Source organism: Anoplopoma fimbria, chromosome 18 (genome assembly GCF_027596085.1).
Source record: "Anoplopoma fimbria isolate UVic2021 breed Golden Eagle Sablefish chromosome 18, Afim_UVic_2022, whole genome shotgun sequence".
Taxonomy (NCBI): domain Eukaryota; kingdom Metazoa; phylum Chordata; class Actinopteri; order Perciformes; family Anoplopomatidae; genus Anoplopoma; species Anoplopoma fimbria.
The window spans coordinates 11,425,863-11,443,306 of NC_072466.1; the positions used below are offsets into that span (position 1 = coordinate 11,425,863).

Sequence of the window (17,444 nt, forward strand, 5' to 3'; positions counted from 1 at the left end):
CAGGGGGTGCAGGGTGGGGTGGAGGGAGGAAGAGCGGAAAGTGAGAGGAACAGCTGCTGAGTGGGAGAGTTGGATGAGGGGGAGGACACAGGAGAAAAAGAAAGCTGGAGGAAGGAGGGGGAAGTTCTCTCTCTCTCTCTCTCTCTTTCTCAGTGAAATAAATTACTTTTATGTTTGCGGCCTGTTCGAGCTATGCTATCGTTGGGGGAAGAACCCCCCTCTGGTCTCTTTAGGCATACGCAAATTGACAAGCGCACAATGACACAGCTTATAGCTATACTGTTCTCTCCACAATAATGGCTCAGTGTGCAGAGTTGAGTGGCTCAAAAAGCTTTACCACACAGACATGTTGGCATCCTAACGCACACACACTCACACACAAAAAACTGTCTTGCTTTACAGATTCTCCTGTCCCGTCGTCTCCGAGGGATTTTCCTTATTAGAATCAGTGTGTCACTCCATGGCCCGTCTTGCAGAGTGCTGACAGACTTGCCAAACACAGTGATGGACAACTAGCTGCTGTAAAGTAATAAGATAAGATAAGATAAGATAATCCTTTATTAGTCCCGCAGCGGGGAAATTTGCAGGCTTACAGCAGCATAGAGTAAAGTGCACACAAGAGACATAGTAGAAGAAAGACAAGATAAAAATAAAAAAACTGAAAATAAAAATAAAAAAGTATTATAAATAAGCAATAAAAACAGTAGAAAAACAACAATAACTGAAATATTATATTTACAGACAGAAAAAACTATTTTAACTATTATTGCACAGTGTAATGTATTGCACAGGTTTTTATTGTCATGTTTTTATTGTCATGTGTTATGTGGTCTGCTGAGAGCAGAGTTGGTTGTGCAACCTGACAGCAGCTGGAAGGAAGGACCTGCGGTACCTCTCCTTCACACACCGGGGGTGAAGCAGCCGGTGGCTGAAGGAGCTGCACAGAGCTGCCAGGGTGTCCCGCATGGGGTGAGAGGTGTTGTTCATCAGGGATGATAGCTTGGCCATCATCCTCCTGTCTCCCACCACCTCCACCGTATCCAGTGGACACCCCAGCACACTGCTGGCCTTCCTGACAAGCTTGTTGAGTCTCTTCTTGTCGGCTGCTGAGATGCTGCTGCTCCAGCAGACCACTGCATACAAAATGGCTGATGCCACCACAGAGTTGAAAAAGGTCCTCAGGAGTGCTCCCTGCACTCCAAAGGACCTCAGTCTCCTCAGCAGATAGAGTCTGCTCTGACCCTTTTTATAAAGTGCATTTGTATGATTAGTCCAGTCCAGTTTATTGTTCAAGCGAACACCCAGGTACTTATAAGATTGCACAATCTCAATGTCCTGTCCCTGGATGTTCACTGGTTCCGGAATAGAGCTGGAGGCTGTCCAGCTGTGTGTATTAATGTGTGTGCGTGACAAAGCTCTACAGGTCGGACTTTAACATTTGGCCCCGTTTCTGGAGTTACTTATTAAAGGTACTCTGTGGAGTTTTTAACCACTAGTGGTGCTAAGGAGTAATGTTTTAATCTTTCTTTGGCGGGTGCATGAGATCAATTGGTGTTTTCCAATGATCAACAGTAATGAACTCAGAAACATTGCAATGCATGAACAAAACTAAAAAAGGAGCAGCTCTTGGTGCTTGGCAGGTTGTAGAGTGGGTTTTTAGATTTTTTACGCTGGAAACAGCAGTCTACTGCATATCAATAAATTTAATTCCTTGTGGTATCAAAATTGTGTAAAAACATTCAAAATGGAAATACTAGTAGCACACTACTGGCTTTTGTCACAGATATCTTTAGGCATTTTCATTAATTTACCGTGGTTTGAAATCTTTTCATAAAGCCAAATTGGACTTTCCATCATTTATTGCTCTGCACGTCATAAAGAAAAGCTGTAAAACGTATTCTGCTCAGCATCAAAACTTCCGTCCTTTACCCGTCATGTCAGCAGACATACATTGGTGCTTGAGGGTTATTCTCACCAGTAGGTCACCTCATAAATGTACAACGTTATCACAACGTTTCAGTACCTTGCACATTACTCATTCCACTGCTTCAATAAATTTTACGACGCCTTTGACAACCAGTTGTTGGTTACCTGAATGCTTCTAAGAAACAAAGCAATGACATACTGGTATGCGAGCTGGAGGGTCTACTCAGTTGAGTGTATGTTTGAGTTGGTACAGGCCTTGGCGACATCCAAATACAGCTGCTCACTCCACTCAGCCTGCTGCTATAAAACACCAGTCAGCAAATGCAAAGAGTGGAAACAGATTTGGAACTGAGGCCCCAAAACAAAATTTATTTGGCAAGCTGGTTAGTCTCTATTTTAATACAGAAGCTAAAAAAAGTTTGTTTATTGCAATTCATCCAACTTTCTCACCACAGCTTTTTATTTGTGTGAGCATTTAATAGGCTGCTTGACTCTAATTTGCTCTTTCACTCCTTTTCTCTTGCCCTGTGCCTCTTTCACTTGGAAGCCCCTTTCACATGTACATATAAATGAGGCCAGAAATAGTGCAGTGTTTTTTTTTGGGGGGGGGGACTGTAGACATAACAAAATCAGGGAGGAAAGAAGCCAGCCGCATATACGGGGCCTTGGGGAGTACATTGGGAGGAGGGAGAGCAGCACTGAGGCCAACAATGGCACACATTTACATTCTGGTTCAATCTCATTATTTAGCAGACCTAAGTGGAACACCACTAACTGCGAGAATTTAATACTGGTATTCAAATGATTAAGAAAGTGCAGTAAATATGAAAAACTGTCCCCCATATCAACTGTATCATGAGTAGCTCAATAAACATCAGACAGGTTAAGTTTGTTAATTCAAGCTACTTCAAACTAAAATAAACTTTCTTCTAGTGGAGTTCAATATACTATTTCAAAATTATTATAATAACTTATTGTATATCTCTTGTGTAATTCAGTTGCATATCTAAATGACTGGGTAAAACAAACTGCATCTAACATTCCACTTATTTCTTTGCAAATATTGAGGGTTTATCTAAGATCTGAGGCAATGAAAACAAACCAAAGACATTGCATCACTTGTTACTGTGAAATGGGATTACTGTGGCATCTTATGCATTACCACAAAACACTGGAAGTGTTATGAGTCATGATACAAAAAGTATAATCTCCAAACTGAATCCCCCGTGTCACTCCCATAGCTTCACCTTCCATCATCAGACTTTAATCTCTCTTATTTATTCTTGATGAAATCTCAGGTTTGAGGTTAACCACTGACTGACCCGCCCTAGAGGACCGGAACAAAAGGGGATTTCATAAATGATTTCATAATTTAATAAAAAAACAATCACAGAAAGGATAAAGCTGAAATGACAATGTGCAAGTAAGATATTGAAAAGAAAAATGTGACAAATGGAAACTAAAGTAAAACAATGAAACACTTAATTACAAACTTAGTATATATTGTGTAGGATTTAAAGCCAGGAAAGGGCCATTCCACCAATCTCAGGGGTCAATCTTCCTAACCTCCTCGCCCTCAATCAACAGATTCCCTCTGCCAATCTAGAGCTGTGGGGATATCTAAATAAAACTAAAGGAATTTATTTTCCATAAATAAATACAACTCCTACATAGTTTCCAACTCCACCAACCGGATAAACATAGCAAGGAATCCAACCGACTGGCATAAAAATGCCACTGGTTGTCATGGGACATTCTCTGGCTATGGTGAACTTGTGACCCCCGACCCTTCCTGGCACTCTCCTTCCTCTTCTTCGTCTCTTTTCCCCCCCAGTAGGAAACATCCAATGGATCGTTACAGGACAGTTTCACTGAGTGACATGACGAAGTGAGTAAAAAAAGCCCATAAGGGTCAGCCCTCCTTATAGAGCTTGGGAACTTCAAACTATCATATATGTTGGTGGTGGAATCATATAATTCAGTGAGCATGCAGCTGTAGTGAGGCAGATGGTCACCCATTACATATAAGACCTACTGGAAGCAAACAAATCATGCAACATTGCCTTAATCACTCTTAACATGCAAACTAACCTATGACTTTCTCCAACTATTTACTTGTCGTTACACCATCAATATCTCATGTATCTGTAATCCTGGCTGAAAAGGACATACAAAAATCCCAGAAACTACAGTAATAATCCTCGTCACAAGACTGAACATGACAGTCCCACATCACCAGCTATCCCACAATGCTTTGAGCGGATTAATTTGCTCCTCACAGAAAATAAACATTGTCTGCATCTTTCACATAAGATAACATTTTACAAAATGATCACAGCATTAAGATACAAGATATCTAAGAAGGAGCAAATAAGTGTAGTATATTAAGAGCATAAACCTTTGGAATATTTATGTTTCATGTTGTTTTTATGTTCTGTAAAGAGTGTTGTTGATTAGAAGTGAAAGCACTCTAGTGTCCATGATTTTATGGATGAATAAATTGAACCATAAAGCACCAGCAGGGTAAGGCAGACCAAAGGTAAACACATAACCAGACACACATAAAAAGGACAAAGAGACAAATGAGCCACTTGATAAGCAGGTGTGTTTACATGCCCTTATTATTATTAGAATTCACTCTCCACTGTACCGTGAGTTTGGACACATAAAGCACCACATTCAGCCGACCTGCACTCCCATACATAGCCACTACTGTTGGGATTCCTTTCATGCTATCTGGAATTAGCCTGCTGCATTCAGAGCAGGAGTATTTCAGTCTCTCCTTGCCCCTGACCTCTGACCTCCTAGCCTTTACTTTACACGGCCACAACCTGCAGGGAGGAGAGAGCTGGGAAAGGCAAGTGCATGGGCAAAAACGTCTCAGAGCTTCTGCAGTGAGCACAAAACCCAAACAGTAACTGTTGGCTAAAAAACAGAGGTATTGTCTCATTTATTCCACACATTTTTCTTCCTTGTCAAAACATAACGCCTACATTACCCACAATGCAGCGCAACCTCTGACAGCTCGGTATGACATCCCTTTAATCACGTTAAACTGGTGGAGTTCCCCTTTAAGGGCAGAATACAAAAGTACTGAGAGGTATTGGGATGATAAAACATGTTAATATAATAAAATACATTGTAGAAAGTTGTAGGAAAAATACAATGCAACAATATAGGGATTGCATTAAAAGCTTTGTACATTCTGACACTGTGTAGTATATGCTTGAGTGGTTAGTCATATCTGCCCTATGAACATTGTAATCCATACAAACATAAATTGTTGTAAAGTGGCTCTTAAACAAATAATTCTATGTAACTCTACAATCTTGGTAATCTTTCTCTTAAGAACAGCTCTTGTTCAACCAGACGGGTATTAAAAGCTATTCTGAAAGCATGCATTAAAAGACTTTCAAAGGTTACCATTTTAAATGTTTAAATCAGTGGGCCAAACTTTCCCTGTCCTCGTGACAAACCTTGTAATTACGTGAAGCATGTTTTTACAGCAGATCTCTAAAGTACTTTAAGTGGTGGTTAGTAGTATAGAAAAGGCTCACATGCACCTAAATCACAGCCTATAGGTACGTCTGCTGGAATGTTTTTCCCTGCTGAACAAATACAGCCATCAGTGTGTTTCTGTTATCAGACGCACAGGAGGGGTCGTGACATAAGCACAAATATGCCCACACACGCTTCATTAAAGATCTAAAGTGGCTGTATGATGTGTGTGTGTGTGTGTATGTAATCAGCAGGTTTCATATGTGCTCCTTTGGCAGTTCGAGTTCATAATCTAAATGTCGCAGCCGTTTTTACTGATTCAAACCAGAGGCACACACACACACACACACACACACACACACTCACAAAAGAGACACACATACCAGCACAGACCTGAAAATCTGGGATGACCTGAGTCATTTCTGCACTGAGCCAAAAAAATGTCATCAAAATTTAAATGCTACCATCTTTGAGCACTATCGCCTGCACAAACCTGTCTAAATTTAAACTGTTTTAAGGGTGACTTACCAGAAAGTACCTAAAAATGCAGGGACAAGTATAGCAGTCATAGAAAAAAATGTAACTTAGAGAAAAAATGGTGACTGTAGTAAAAAATTTAAATCCTTCTGTCAAAACAAGCATCAAATGAGTAGAAACTATGAAAGCATCGTACACAATGCAAAAATAATTTCAAAAGAACAATAACAAAGAAAACTTCAAAACAGGATGAAGTCTGCTGTAATTGTGTTTGGTATTTGCTTTGTAGTGACCCCTGTTTTGTAGCGGTGTTGCCAAGTCTGCTTCTGGCTAGATGGTCACCTCAGAATGCTAGGCAACGCCATTTGATGAGTATTTTTTGAACAACATTGATCTTGACTTTCAGTTTACAAATGAGGACTGGAGACTAAAATCAGCTCCGGCTCTTTTCTCTGTCCGGCTCAACAAACAATGTACCTGTTAATTTCTGGGAAGGGCATTGTTGTGTGTGTGTGTGTGTGTGTGTGTGTGTGTGTGTGTGTGTGTGTGTGTGTGTGTGTGTGTGTGTGTGTGTGTGTGTGTGTGTGTGTGTGTGTGTGTGTGTATGTGAGTCAGTACGATCAGTTCAAGGTTCCCTATGTGGGTTATCTGTAATTAGACTGAAGGTAAAGAGGTTGGGTTAGTTTTACATCTAGATCAAGTCACTTGGAGAGAATCGTTCATCCTCTAATCTCAAGACAGAGGACTATAAGCTTGCTGGCGTTGGTTATAACCACCTGGTTATTTTGGCACTGTCAGCGTGCACTACTAAAATGCTGTATTTATAGCCTGTTTAGACTATCCAGCTTCCAAGACCTGGATAAAAAGTGGATTTTGAAATGTAAGTTCCTCCAACAGCCTGTCTCACAGTAAAACAGCAGTCCAAAAATATCCCAGTGCAGCACAGAGCAGGTCTCTGCATGTCCATCTGCTGCTCCAGTCTGGGCCACGGAAATACAGGCCGGAGTTGGAGAAAAACGAGCAACCACAAACGTGCATGTACACACAAACACACATATTTAACAGGAAACACATGGTGATATCAACAGCAACCTTTTGTCCTCTGACGTGCACGCACACAGATATACACACAAACTGTGAATTTTGGAACAGGAAGCAGCACTCACAGCAGTGCTAAATCTAAACTCTACTAAACATGCCCCCCCCCCAATTTATTTTTCACTTTGTTACAGGTCAATGAATTCAACCAAAACGATACTGAAACACGGTGTGAACTCGTCTTTACTTTTCTATCTTGATGCCAGGCTGCACACAGCTTTGCATGTGAAAGGGCATGCTTTGCATGTCGGCCCAGGCTGGCAGTAATGTTTGCATCTTCAATCACGCCAGGTAGGGAAGAAAATGACAGGCGTTTTAATCTCTGATGGTGGTGCAGTACATGCCTTAATGCTGGCATTTTCATCTGGACAACCTCTAGATGAAAAGCTTTTAATGGCAGGGTGGCGCTAAGGCTTCTGATAAACCATGCACTATAGGTTACAGTAACAACCCACGAAGGCAAACTTTTACACCTCACACAATGCAGGGATTTTGTGAAAGAGTGTGCGCCCTGTATGCATCTATGAAGAGGCTAAAATTAAAGCTGGATGCTCCACTTGTTAGCACAGCTCACTTCCTGTTCCTGTATGACAAGCAGGAAAAAGTAATTCAGCTGTGCAGCTGAATCCAGGGTTGTCTGATTGAGACAAAGCTCGGTGATAATAGATGTGAAACAATGTGGCAGCTTCTCAGAACTGCAAGAACTCATCTTTTTTCTTCATGCTCCCTCCCTTCCCGTCCTCCTTTGCTCCCCCTTTTTCCCCCACTCCATCACGCCTCAGCTCCTACATGTGACCTCTCAGCAGGGATGGCTGCCAGCAATAGGTGAAAGATCATGACCCCTCCATACAAAGACTCAGTGCCCTCCTCCTGTGGGCAGAGAGAGATCAGCTCCAGCCTGAAGCAGGGATTAGGAAAACAGGAGGGATACCACATCTGTCAACACCAACAGTTTATCAGGGAGGGTTGCAAAACACTAACAAAAGGTAGCCCTCAGTAGAAAATGAGGTTCAGCAAATACTATCATCAACCTGCCAATTATATTGCTACTCCAATCCATGAACAGAAACAGAAGAGCCAATAGTGAAACAACTGAGAAAATAAGTTGTTTCTCTTAAAATAAATCAAACTATTATTTTCTTGTGAACTCTCCTTCCAATCTTTTGCTATTACAACATCAGTCTTTCAAGAAGTACCGTAACTGCCCTTATCATTCAATATACTCCAGATATGCATCATCCCACATGGAAGCACAGTTGGGTGTCTTCCGCATGCAGTGTGTTTGAACTCCACATGCTATCTGGAACTGCTTTAGGGCAGAACAGAGATAAAAGCGTTGGATCACACTGGACATCAGGATGGCAGGTATATAATCATTAAACACAGGCATGAACACACACACACACACACACACACACACACACACACACACACACACACACACACACACACACACACACACACACACACACACACACACACACACACACACACACACACACACACACACTTAACTGTTCTTCCTATAAACTATCGCCATACAATACTCAAGTGCTGTACAGTTGCACACACACCCCACCTGGACCTCGATATAAAATAGGGCAGGTTGTGGAATGATTTAAGATAATCTTCAGGGGAGAGAAACGTGATACAGCGCGGGACCAGAGACATCCTGTGGAGCCATCCGTCTCAAAAGACCTCCAGTAAAAACATCCATCAGGAGAAAGAGAGAGAAAGCTCCAGCTGTGGCTCATCATAAACGTGACCAACCGTCACTACTCCTGTTTTGTTTCTGTGTGACAAAGATGAGAACAGTAGAGCTACAAATGGCTGTTTGAAGAAACGATGCACAACGACATCTCACCTGTCTGCAGAGTTTCCATGGAAAATAATTGGATATCTTTTTTACTGACTCTTTTGTATTGTATATCACACAAGACCAAGGGGTCATGTGGCTCTGCAATTTGTGCTAAATGCTAACGTCAGCAGGCATGTCAGGGTAAACACAGGTGTAATTAATAACATTGATTAAGGCCTTGTTTCATTTAGGTTGGCCATTGCCCTGGTATTGTGCTTGCTGACTCGCTGGAATGGCTGTAACACACTAAATAAAACAGTAACATAACTTTTTTTAATCAATTACACCTGTGTTTACCCTGCAATTACATGTCAAAATGGATGCTGTGAAAGGGGTTATATTTTTTAAAGGTGATGTGTGTCTAAAATACTATTTTAGATTAAATATTGTTGTGCTGCAGAGATGTCCTATCCTACATGTCATATTATGCAGATCACCGCATAAATCACACCATAATCGATTTAATATGTTTTTCAATGGAATTTATCATAATGATCATATTGGAGTATCAGTCAAATAAGCACATTAAGATTTTTGCCGATGTCATTAGTTTTGCAGGTATTTGGTCATAAAGCAAAGTGTTGGAAAAATTTAAATTCCAACTTAAGGATGGTGGAAGATGAAAAGTTAAGAACACAAAGTCATTACACTTCATCCCGAGGGTAACATGAATGTGGTACCAAAAAAGAAGCTCCTCCAGCCACATGCTGCTCTATAAACCCAGAGCCACAATGTCATGAGAAGACAAGCGGAAGACAGTAAACCACCACGACCAAACTACTGACAGGACATGAGAGGAGAGCCTGGGATGTCTGAGTTTAACGTTACGTGGTGGTACACCGAGGGGTGAAGGTGCTAAGGTCGTCCCATCTCAGATTACATTCCCACGAGATTTAGAAGTGGGCAGAACACCTGCCATCCTTCTCTAACTGTGAGGAAGGAAACTGCCATGCAACTAACATCTTCATACCAGTCAGTGATGAAGCAGAGTTAACACACACAGCTTAGCCTCACATTTAATAACGTGATAATAACAATTTTGATATGACTTTAAAGCACACAATGCTGATCTCTGCATAATCTAAAAGCATACATGTTTGGGAAGTCTGTAGAGAGATAAATGAGAAGATTGACATCACATACAGCCTGCAGCTAGTTAGCTTAGCATAAGGTAAGGACTGGAAACAGCTCTGACCAAAGGTAACAAAATCCTCCCATCAGCACCAGTGATTTATTTGAGTCTCAGCTAGTATCTTGGCAACTGGATAAACTAGCCATGTCCCCCCGTTTAAAGTCTTAATGCTAAGCTAAGCTAACTGGCTGTAGCATCATTTAATGAAAATACATGAAAGTGGTGTCAATCTTCTAGTCTAACTCTCGGCAAGGAAGTGAATTAGCGTACTTCCCAAAAATGTCTAACGGTTCCTTTAATTCAGTATGTAACAGCAGGAGTGGATGTGATGGTGGCAAAAGGGCCCTGTCAATCAATCATAGACACAAAAACTTGATGGTGACGTTGGGCATTAATCATAACTCGTGAAGACTGAAGTGTGAAAATCACCTGTGAATGCTAAACAAACCTGTTCAGTTCTACCTCCTTTCTCCATTGGCTGTTGTTACATAACAGCCTGAAGTCTGTCCAAAGTAAAAAAAAATAAAAAAAAAAAGGATGATTTGAAACTGTCAATCACTGTGTTCAGAGATCTAGATCAATCTGCGGCTGGTCTTTTAAAAGATGTTGCCCCAGTTATGTAAAAATCAATTTGAAAAAGGGTCAGGTTCAGAGTTTAGACCAGCATGACCTCCATGTTCCTTCTGTCCATCACACATTTGCCATCTCATAATCCAGAGTGAATGTCACTGCCCCATGGTCTTCATTATGTCTCCCTCTCATGCAACCTGCTCCACCATCAATACCTCCATTATCTCCTATCAGCAGTTATCTGTCTCTTATCCAGGGGCTGCAGTCCGGCCTGCACGCTGCTCACACACGCAGCGAGACAAGCACACCTGCCGCATTGAAAACAAGTGGTGGGGGGGGCGTGTTTTGCACCATGCAAGTGGGTCGATTCATTAAACACAGAGAAGGTGATCGACATTAGAATAACTTTCACTCACTCTTTGTCTTCGTAGGTGTAATCGCAGATAGCAGATGAGCAAATCTCCGGCTCGCTGCTGCTGCTGGAGACAAGTCGTTCTTCATTAAAAGCTGCTAAAAGTTCTCCTTTTACTGCTCACCGATCTGCTGCCTCGTTGACCCACTTGGAAACTTTGCCAGCTTCAAACACGGTGTCTTCGTTTGTCCGGTGGTAAAAAACCTCAATCACATTGCAGAGGTTCCTGTTTCGTTGCGTCATCATTACACTGACGGGCGGCTCACTTTATGGGAGTGAGGAGTCTGCAATAAATTTGACTTTTAGATTAGCCTGCTTCGATTGGTCCAAAATTACCCTCGGAGGGGTAGTAAAGTTTTAGGTCCATTACAGACACACCTTTTTCAACCACATCAAAAGATTTAAAGATGACTGACAAACAACAATACTTAGAAATTGCACATAAGATTAGAAAAATAATAAAAATCCATAGGTCTTTAAGGTGCAATATTTAATATACACTATGTTTGTAATGTTACTGCACTTAAAGAGTATTGATATGAGGTGGAGACAGTTCAGTTTTCTTGCATTTATCCTGAACTTCAATATATAGATACTATTTATACACATCTGGGGTCTTTTGTCTGGTAACTTTAATCAAGTGCAATATTTTCAACAGCATACTTATTTTACCATACATCATTGTTCCCATAAATGCTGCAGAACCCCGTTGGTGGAAAAACAGTACAAACACATAAAGCAAACCCTAAACAATACTGGTGATAGAGGAATAATCTCTGCCAATCACAATGTTTTCTGCAGCCAACAATCATCACATGAGATTTGAGCCAAATTTAGCAACAAAACACAGATCCTGTTTAAACTGCAGTCTCCACACCGGGACCATAACATGTTGTTTTATGCTTTCAACGTCACAGTTTTATGTTCTCTCCAACAGTTGGCTCGAGGGGTTTCTCAGTAACCTGTGTGAACTAGCCCTGAAGGTCCTTGTAGGATTTACAGGCAGTAGCTGAGGTCAAATTGTTTAAGTGTATGTCAGGTATCAGGTTTGACCTTTTGGGGGACATTCCGTGCAACGCAGTTATTCTCCATTTATATAATCTCTTCATATAACCCTAAGGAATAATGGAGGCCTGTAGTGACCAATAATCCAAATGACATTCCCAGGTGTGATCTTTTTGTACTTAAATCATTTTCCCCTCTTTTTTTCTATAAAGTTTTGTTACTTTTATATTACTCTCTAATTGTTGCCAGATGAGGCAGTGTTTTCTTTAATCAGATATAATTATGTGGCCTATTTGGTATTTGCAAATATAGAGATTAGACAAACTGGACTGCATGTCGGTCATTTGAATCTTTAAACCACCTTGAATCATGTTGTGTCTCACAGGTAGGTATTTCTATAACTTTATGAGTACTGCAGGGAAATAGTGTGACAATACTTTCCCTTGGATGATAAAGTAGTACAAACATGTTGCGTTTACTCAGACACCTCAAAATGTACCATACATTAGTTTCAGTAACTTCCCTACATGCAAACAGAATGTAAAGGAAACCCTAAACCACACTCAGTACTTTGGTCCTTATTTATAGGATGGTTAGGGCACAGAAAACTCAGTGTAGGGGCAGATGGTGTCTGTGATCACTGAATGGAAATTGGGTCATTATGAGGAACCCATGAGGACGGAGAAACAGTCCTGTACCTATTCCTCATATCACCGCCTCTCCTTCCTATGGACTTCACACTTCACAGTAATCTTATTTTTCTTGAGAAATACTGAAATAAAATGGGTGTTAACAGAATTTTCAGCTTGTGTTTTTGTCGTAAGGGAACCATATCTCTTTGTCTGGACAGTATTGACAGTAAAAAAATGACTCTTCCTTTGCTTTGTGACTTGTCTGCTGACTGGTGAGTTATATCTTTGGCACTGGTAAGGTTAAATTATTGTCCCACGGGGGAAAGGCTTGTCCCTGCAGCCTTTCCATACAATATCATCTTTCTCACAGCAAGACGACTTCATTGCCAACTGAAACTGCTGAAATCCTGAAAGTGATAAGGATTTCCCCTCAGGTAGCAGCCAACAGACAAACAATGCCAAAGCGGTCTGTTAGCATAGCTGTCCTCTTAACATGTCAGTGTCTAGTCCTCCAGTGAAATAAATTATAGTTGGATAATAACTGGTTTTCCCTGTACATGTATAGATATGCTTAGCCATTTTCAGTTAAGTGGAGGTCCCATAGTTCAAATAGTTTTGAGTTCAAGTGAGAAGGGTTGCGGACATGAACCTTGGTTGAAAACAAACTGCTATACTTGAGGTGACTTAACTGAAATATATTGTGAACAGTAAAAAAGTATATGGACTAAACTCTGGTGCATCTCTGTTTGTTTTTATCCTTTGATGATAAATTCCACCATTGAGCATCCTGCTATTCTGTGTAGTTTCCCCAAATAACGAAAATGTTGTTGTTTCACGTCCAAGTGCCTTGTTGTAAGCACTTAACAACATCAGGAAATGATGTGCTGTTCAAAACCGGCATTTATCTCAGATGACTTGGGCTGTGAGACACACAAAATGACTTCCTGACCCCCAAAAGGTTATTTCCTGAGTTTAACTATGTTTATGCACATCTGATAACGTGCGCACATGAGTGTAGTGCCATTTCCAGCCATAGACGTCAATTAGTACTCACTGCCTTTGTTGAAGAATAATGTTTGTAGCACTTGTTGCCATATCCTCTAAAGGAAAATGGATACACATTTATTTATGGTTACATCCCCTTTTTTTTTTTCACCTTTTAACTACTTCTCAAATGCTATTGTTAGCTTTATCTGTAGGAACTCTTTTTTTACAGTTGTTTTGCAAAAGTTGATTTGTGATTTGTTAATGTAGTTTGTCTGCTATCTGTACCTGCTTACCAAGCTAGCTAGAGTCATTTACTGTTGGGCCAACTGTTAATTCCTTTTGAACTCTTTTTGAATCCTGTTTCTTTGTTATTATGCAAATCTATTCTTATAATTAGGCCTATAATAAAAAGTTTTTTTGGTAGCAGACGTTGTCCTAAACTTTTATTTGAAGTGTTCTTAGCTAGCTATATGCATAAGGTCAGAAGAAAATTACTTACATTTTCAAGTTGTCTATCAGGAAGTAAGATGGTATAACACATTACATCACATACCTAAACTGGTGCAAAATAGCCAGTTGGGCAATGAAGCCGTGGGTTACCACCAGAAGAAAACACTATTTTATGTTTGATTATATAAGTCCCTGCATATTTAAAAATAATAGCAATAAAACAGGAGCCCTTGTTTTATCATACCAACATGGGATTTTGCAAGTATTATTGTAACTCCAAGTGTCATGTCCCAACCTTGTTCAGCCCTGGGGCACACAACAAACCCAGATCAACCACAAAAGACACCTTTAAAACAATCAAATCCATGGGATTTATTAACATAAAGACATACGTACAAGACAATACAGATTCCTAAACTGAGAGGCAGCAAGACCAGCAGTCCCCACACCAGAGGCCTCTCGCTTCTGCTGCTGGCATGCTTTAAAGCTCCTGTTTCCCAGGCCAGGTGCACCTCGTTGAGCAATGCAGCACACCTGGGCAGAGCTACTGGAGAGGGAAAATGGACAACAGCACAGGAACAGTTCAGGACAATCAGGAAGCAGAAACACAATTTATATGTAGGTTAAACAATTAAAACCCTGCAGTTAATGCCCATCGTCGATGACTGCTGAGAGAGAGTGAGAGAGGTGTGTGTGCCAGGTTTCATAGTTTCGATCACTTTATTGGTGTGTGACTCAGCCGGCTTGTGTAATGCTGTATGGCAAACTTAACTTGTTGCAGACTGAAGAGGAGATATAGCAAGAACTGCTGTTGAGTTGAGTCACTCTAGAGATAAACATCGTCTGGTGTTAATGTTGTCAAGGGGATTATGAGAGATAACAAGCCAAAAATAGGGATATAGATTTTGCTCTCATACGAACAAAGCCTGTAACTGAGAAAAAGATGAGGGCAGTCATAATAAAAATCATTATCGCTTTGACTGAAACTGTGCATGCTAGAGATGATTAGATGACCCACAATGTTGGTTTTCTTTAACAATGCCTTGCAGTCACAACAATGCAGTACAAAAATGCACTGCAGGTTCAAATGCTTAACTCTTGCCCCCATGTCCTTAACCTCTCTACATCCGTTTGGATTAGCACTCGCTTACACACCTTTTTGACACAGGGTTTGAACTGTATGGCATCAGTTTTACAATTTTCCCAGACAGATTGTCCCCTAGGGCTGAGCTGTATACATGGCAGATCTCTGTTTTGCCTCTTATACATGCACACACAAGCATCAGTACACCTACAGTCATTAGAAAGCTTATCTCCACCATCGGCTGTAAAAAATCTGGGAGGCCCGGTCTGCCGCTTTCAGTTCAAACAGACTACTGTGAGACAGAGGGAGAGAGAGAGAGAGAGAGAGAGAGAGAGAGAGAGAGAGAGAGAGCGCTTTTGTGATATCAGACCCTGAGACAGAAAGAGCTGCGGAGAGTTTGCCAGGATTAATGGACATTAGCACATGAAGTCGTGAAGAAAGCAGGAAACGCCACAGGAAATGCCTCAGAGGGTGTGTAATGCTATCTCTGATCACTGCCCATGTGGCACCCGCATTGTGTATGCTGATGTGGTGGGAAAATAGTGGGGGCTTTTGTGTGTCTAGCACACAAGGGAGATGTTAAATATACTGAGATATTTTAGAAATAATGATTGTATTGTTGCTGTTATGAGACACCAAGTATTCTAGTGATTTTTAAATAATTTATATCCTATTTTATTTTTACTCATTTATTAGAAAAGTTTGTCTTTACAATACATGTTGCTTCCAAAAGAAATATAATTTAAATCAGCCACGCGTGCTTTTAGTGCATGTTAGTGCATGTTAGTGCCCCTTTGGCTAACGAAGGCCCTCATTCTGCACCGCTCTCATACGGCAGTTACAACTTCATATTACTTTATCTTTTTCAAACACAAACATTTTGTGCAGTGATTTTGCTTTAAATTGTCTCATCACAACTTGTTAAAAGAGCTCTTTGACCCAACTAATTATATTAATTGCTTAATATTGATTTTGAGAAAACAATGATTGAAATGTTATCATGAAATGATATAGCATAGTTTATTATCTTGATTATACTTTATGTGTATTTTATTTCCCAAGATCATGGTTGGGATGATTAGCTGGTGTTTTAATCAAAAAAATCTCTGCAATGTCGATATGAAATGCCAATCATTTGACTAATTTAAGTATTTTCTTATAAATCTGGAAGCGTTATTACATGCAAATGTTTGCTTTATGTGCATATAGTCTTATACAATATGAAATCCATGCTACAGAAAGTTTAAGATCTCAAGGATGCCCAAACCTCACATCCTGTGTGTATTTCACACTCAGTCAAGCAGAGAGGCATCATCTAATCTGCACTGGAAGAAACTACCTTGTGTCTGTCATCACAGTCACAGGCTCATACAAAATCCTCAGAAAAACACAAGTTCACACTTTGTTATTCAACTGAGTTCACTGATTAACAATGAAACTCTTTTTTTGTTGACTCAGCTGAAAGAATCAAAATAATGAAGGTGGGCATTCAAGCAGGTGGTTGGCAGGTGCCAGCATGAACTGTATCTAATGACAAATGAGTGTTTATTGGTATCAGGAAGGCGATGAGATTATGTTGAGGGCATGTTTTCTAAATCCACATTGTACAGTCTATCCTTTTTTATGGGCCAGTAATGCCCGCATGTACGTTGTATATCCAACAATGGCACAAGATTGGATGATAAATTTAACATCCCTGTGAAGAAACATCACGTGAGGTGTTATGTAAAAGAGTGTAAGCGGAGCACAGACACATGCAGAGCCTCACAATCTATTAATGTTTGACCTTCAATAAAGAACATTACTCCTTATTATGTCATGTGTCCCAGCCCTTTTCTTCTATTTTTAACAGGTTTCTTTGATACATCACTACCTGGTGTCAAGTTGTCCAGAAATGATTATGGCATCTTGATAAAGTAACTGGCTGCCCTGTAAAGATCATCATGGGGACTCCTTTGTAAAACGTAATGTTGTTCAATCAGTTCAATGATTGCGTTGCAATTATAAAAATTTGAAAAAGCTCTACCCAAAATCATGATGAATAATGACTTCATATTTGAGACAAGTTTTTGCTGTAAATTTATCACAGAAACAGTATAGAAACCCAAAACCAAGATTGATTTTATCTCAGATTTCATCACAACATTTTGGGACCAGATGAGTTTTCTTTCTTTTCTCAGTTTACTTGTTCCTACATCCATTTGTTCATTGTTGACATGGGCTATATTTGCTCACTGTTTGGGGTGGCACAGCTTCAAACTGCTGAATATGTGATAATATTTGCAATTGAATGCAATCCAAAATACATATAGAAA

At 40.3% G+C, this 17,444-nt stretch overlaps 1 protein-coding gene across 1 annotated transcript in view; it reads right to left on the minus strand.

Annotated features, from left to right (window-relative positions):
* LOC129107300 (pleckstrin homology domain-containing family G member 1) overlaps positions 1 to 11,158 on the minus strand; it is a 61,455-nt gene extending 50,297 nt beyond the window's left edge. Inside the window, exon 1 of the mRNA XM_054618752.1 lies at positions 10,976 to 11,158. Coding sequence (XP_054474727.1) covers positions 10,976 to 11,060 — 85 coding nt within the window. The 5' untranslated portion in view covers positions 11,061 to 11,158. The remainder of the gene's footprint in view (positions 1 to 10,975) is intronic.
* Positions 11,159 to 17,444: the final 6,286 nt, after the last annotated feature.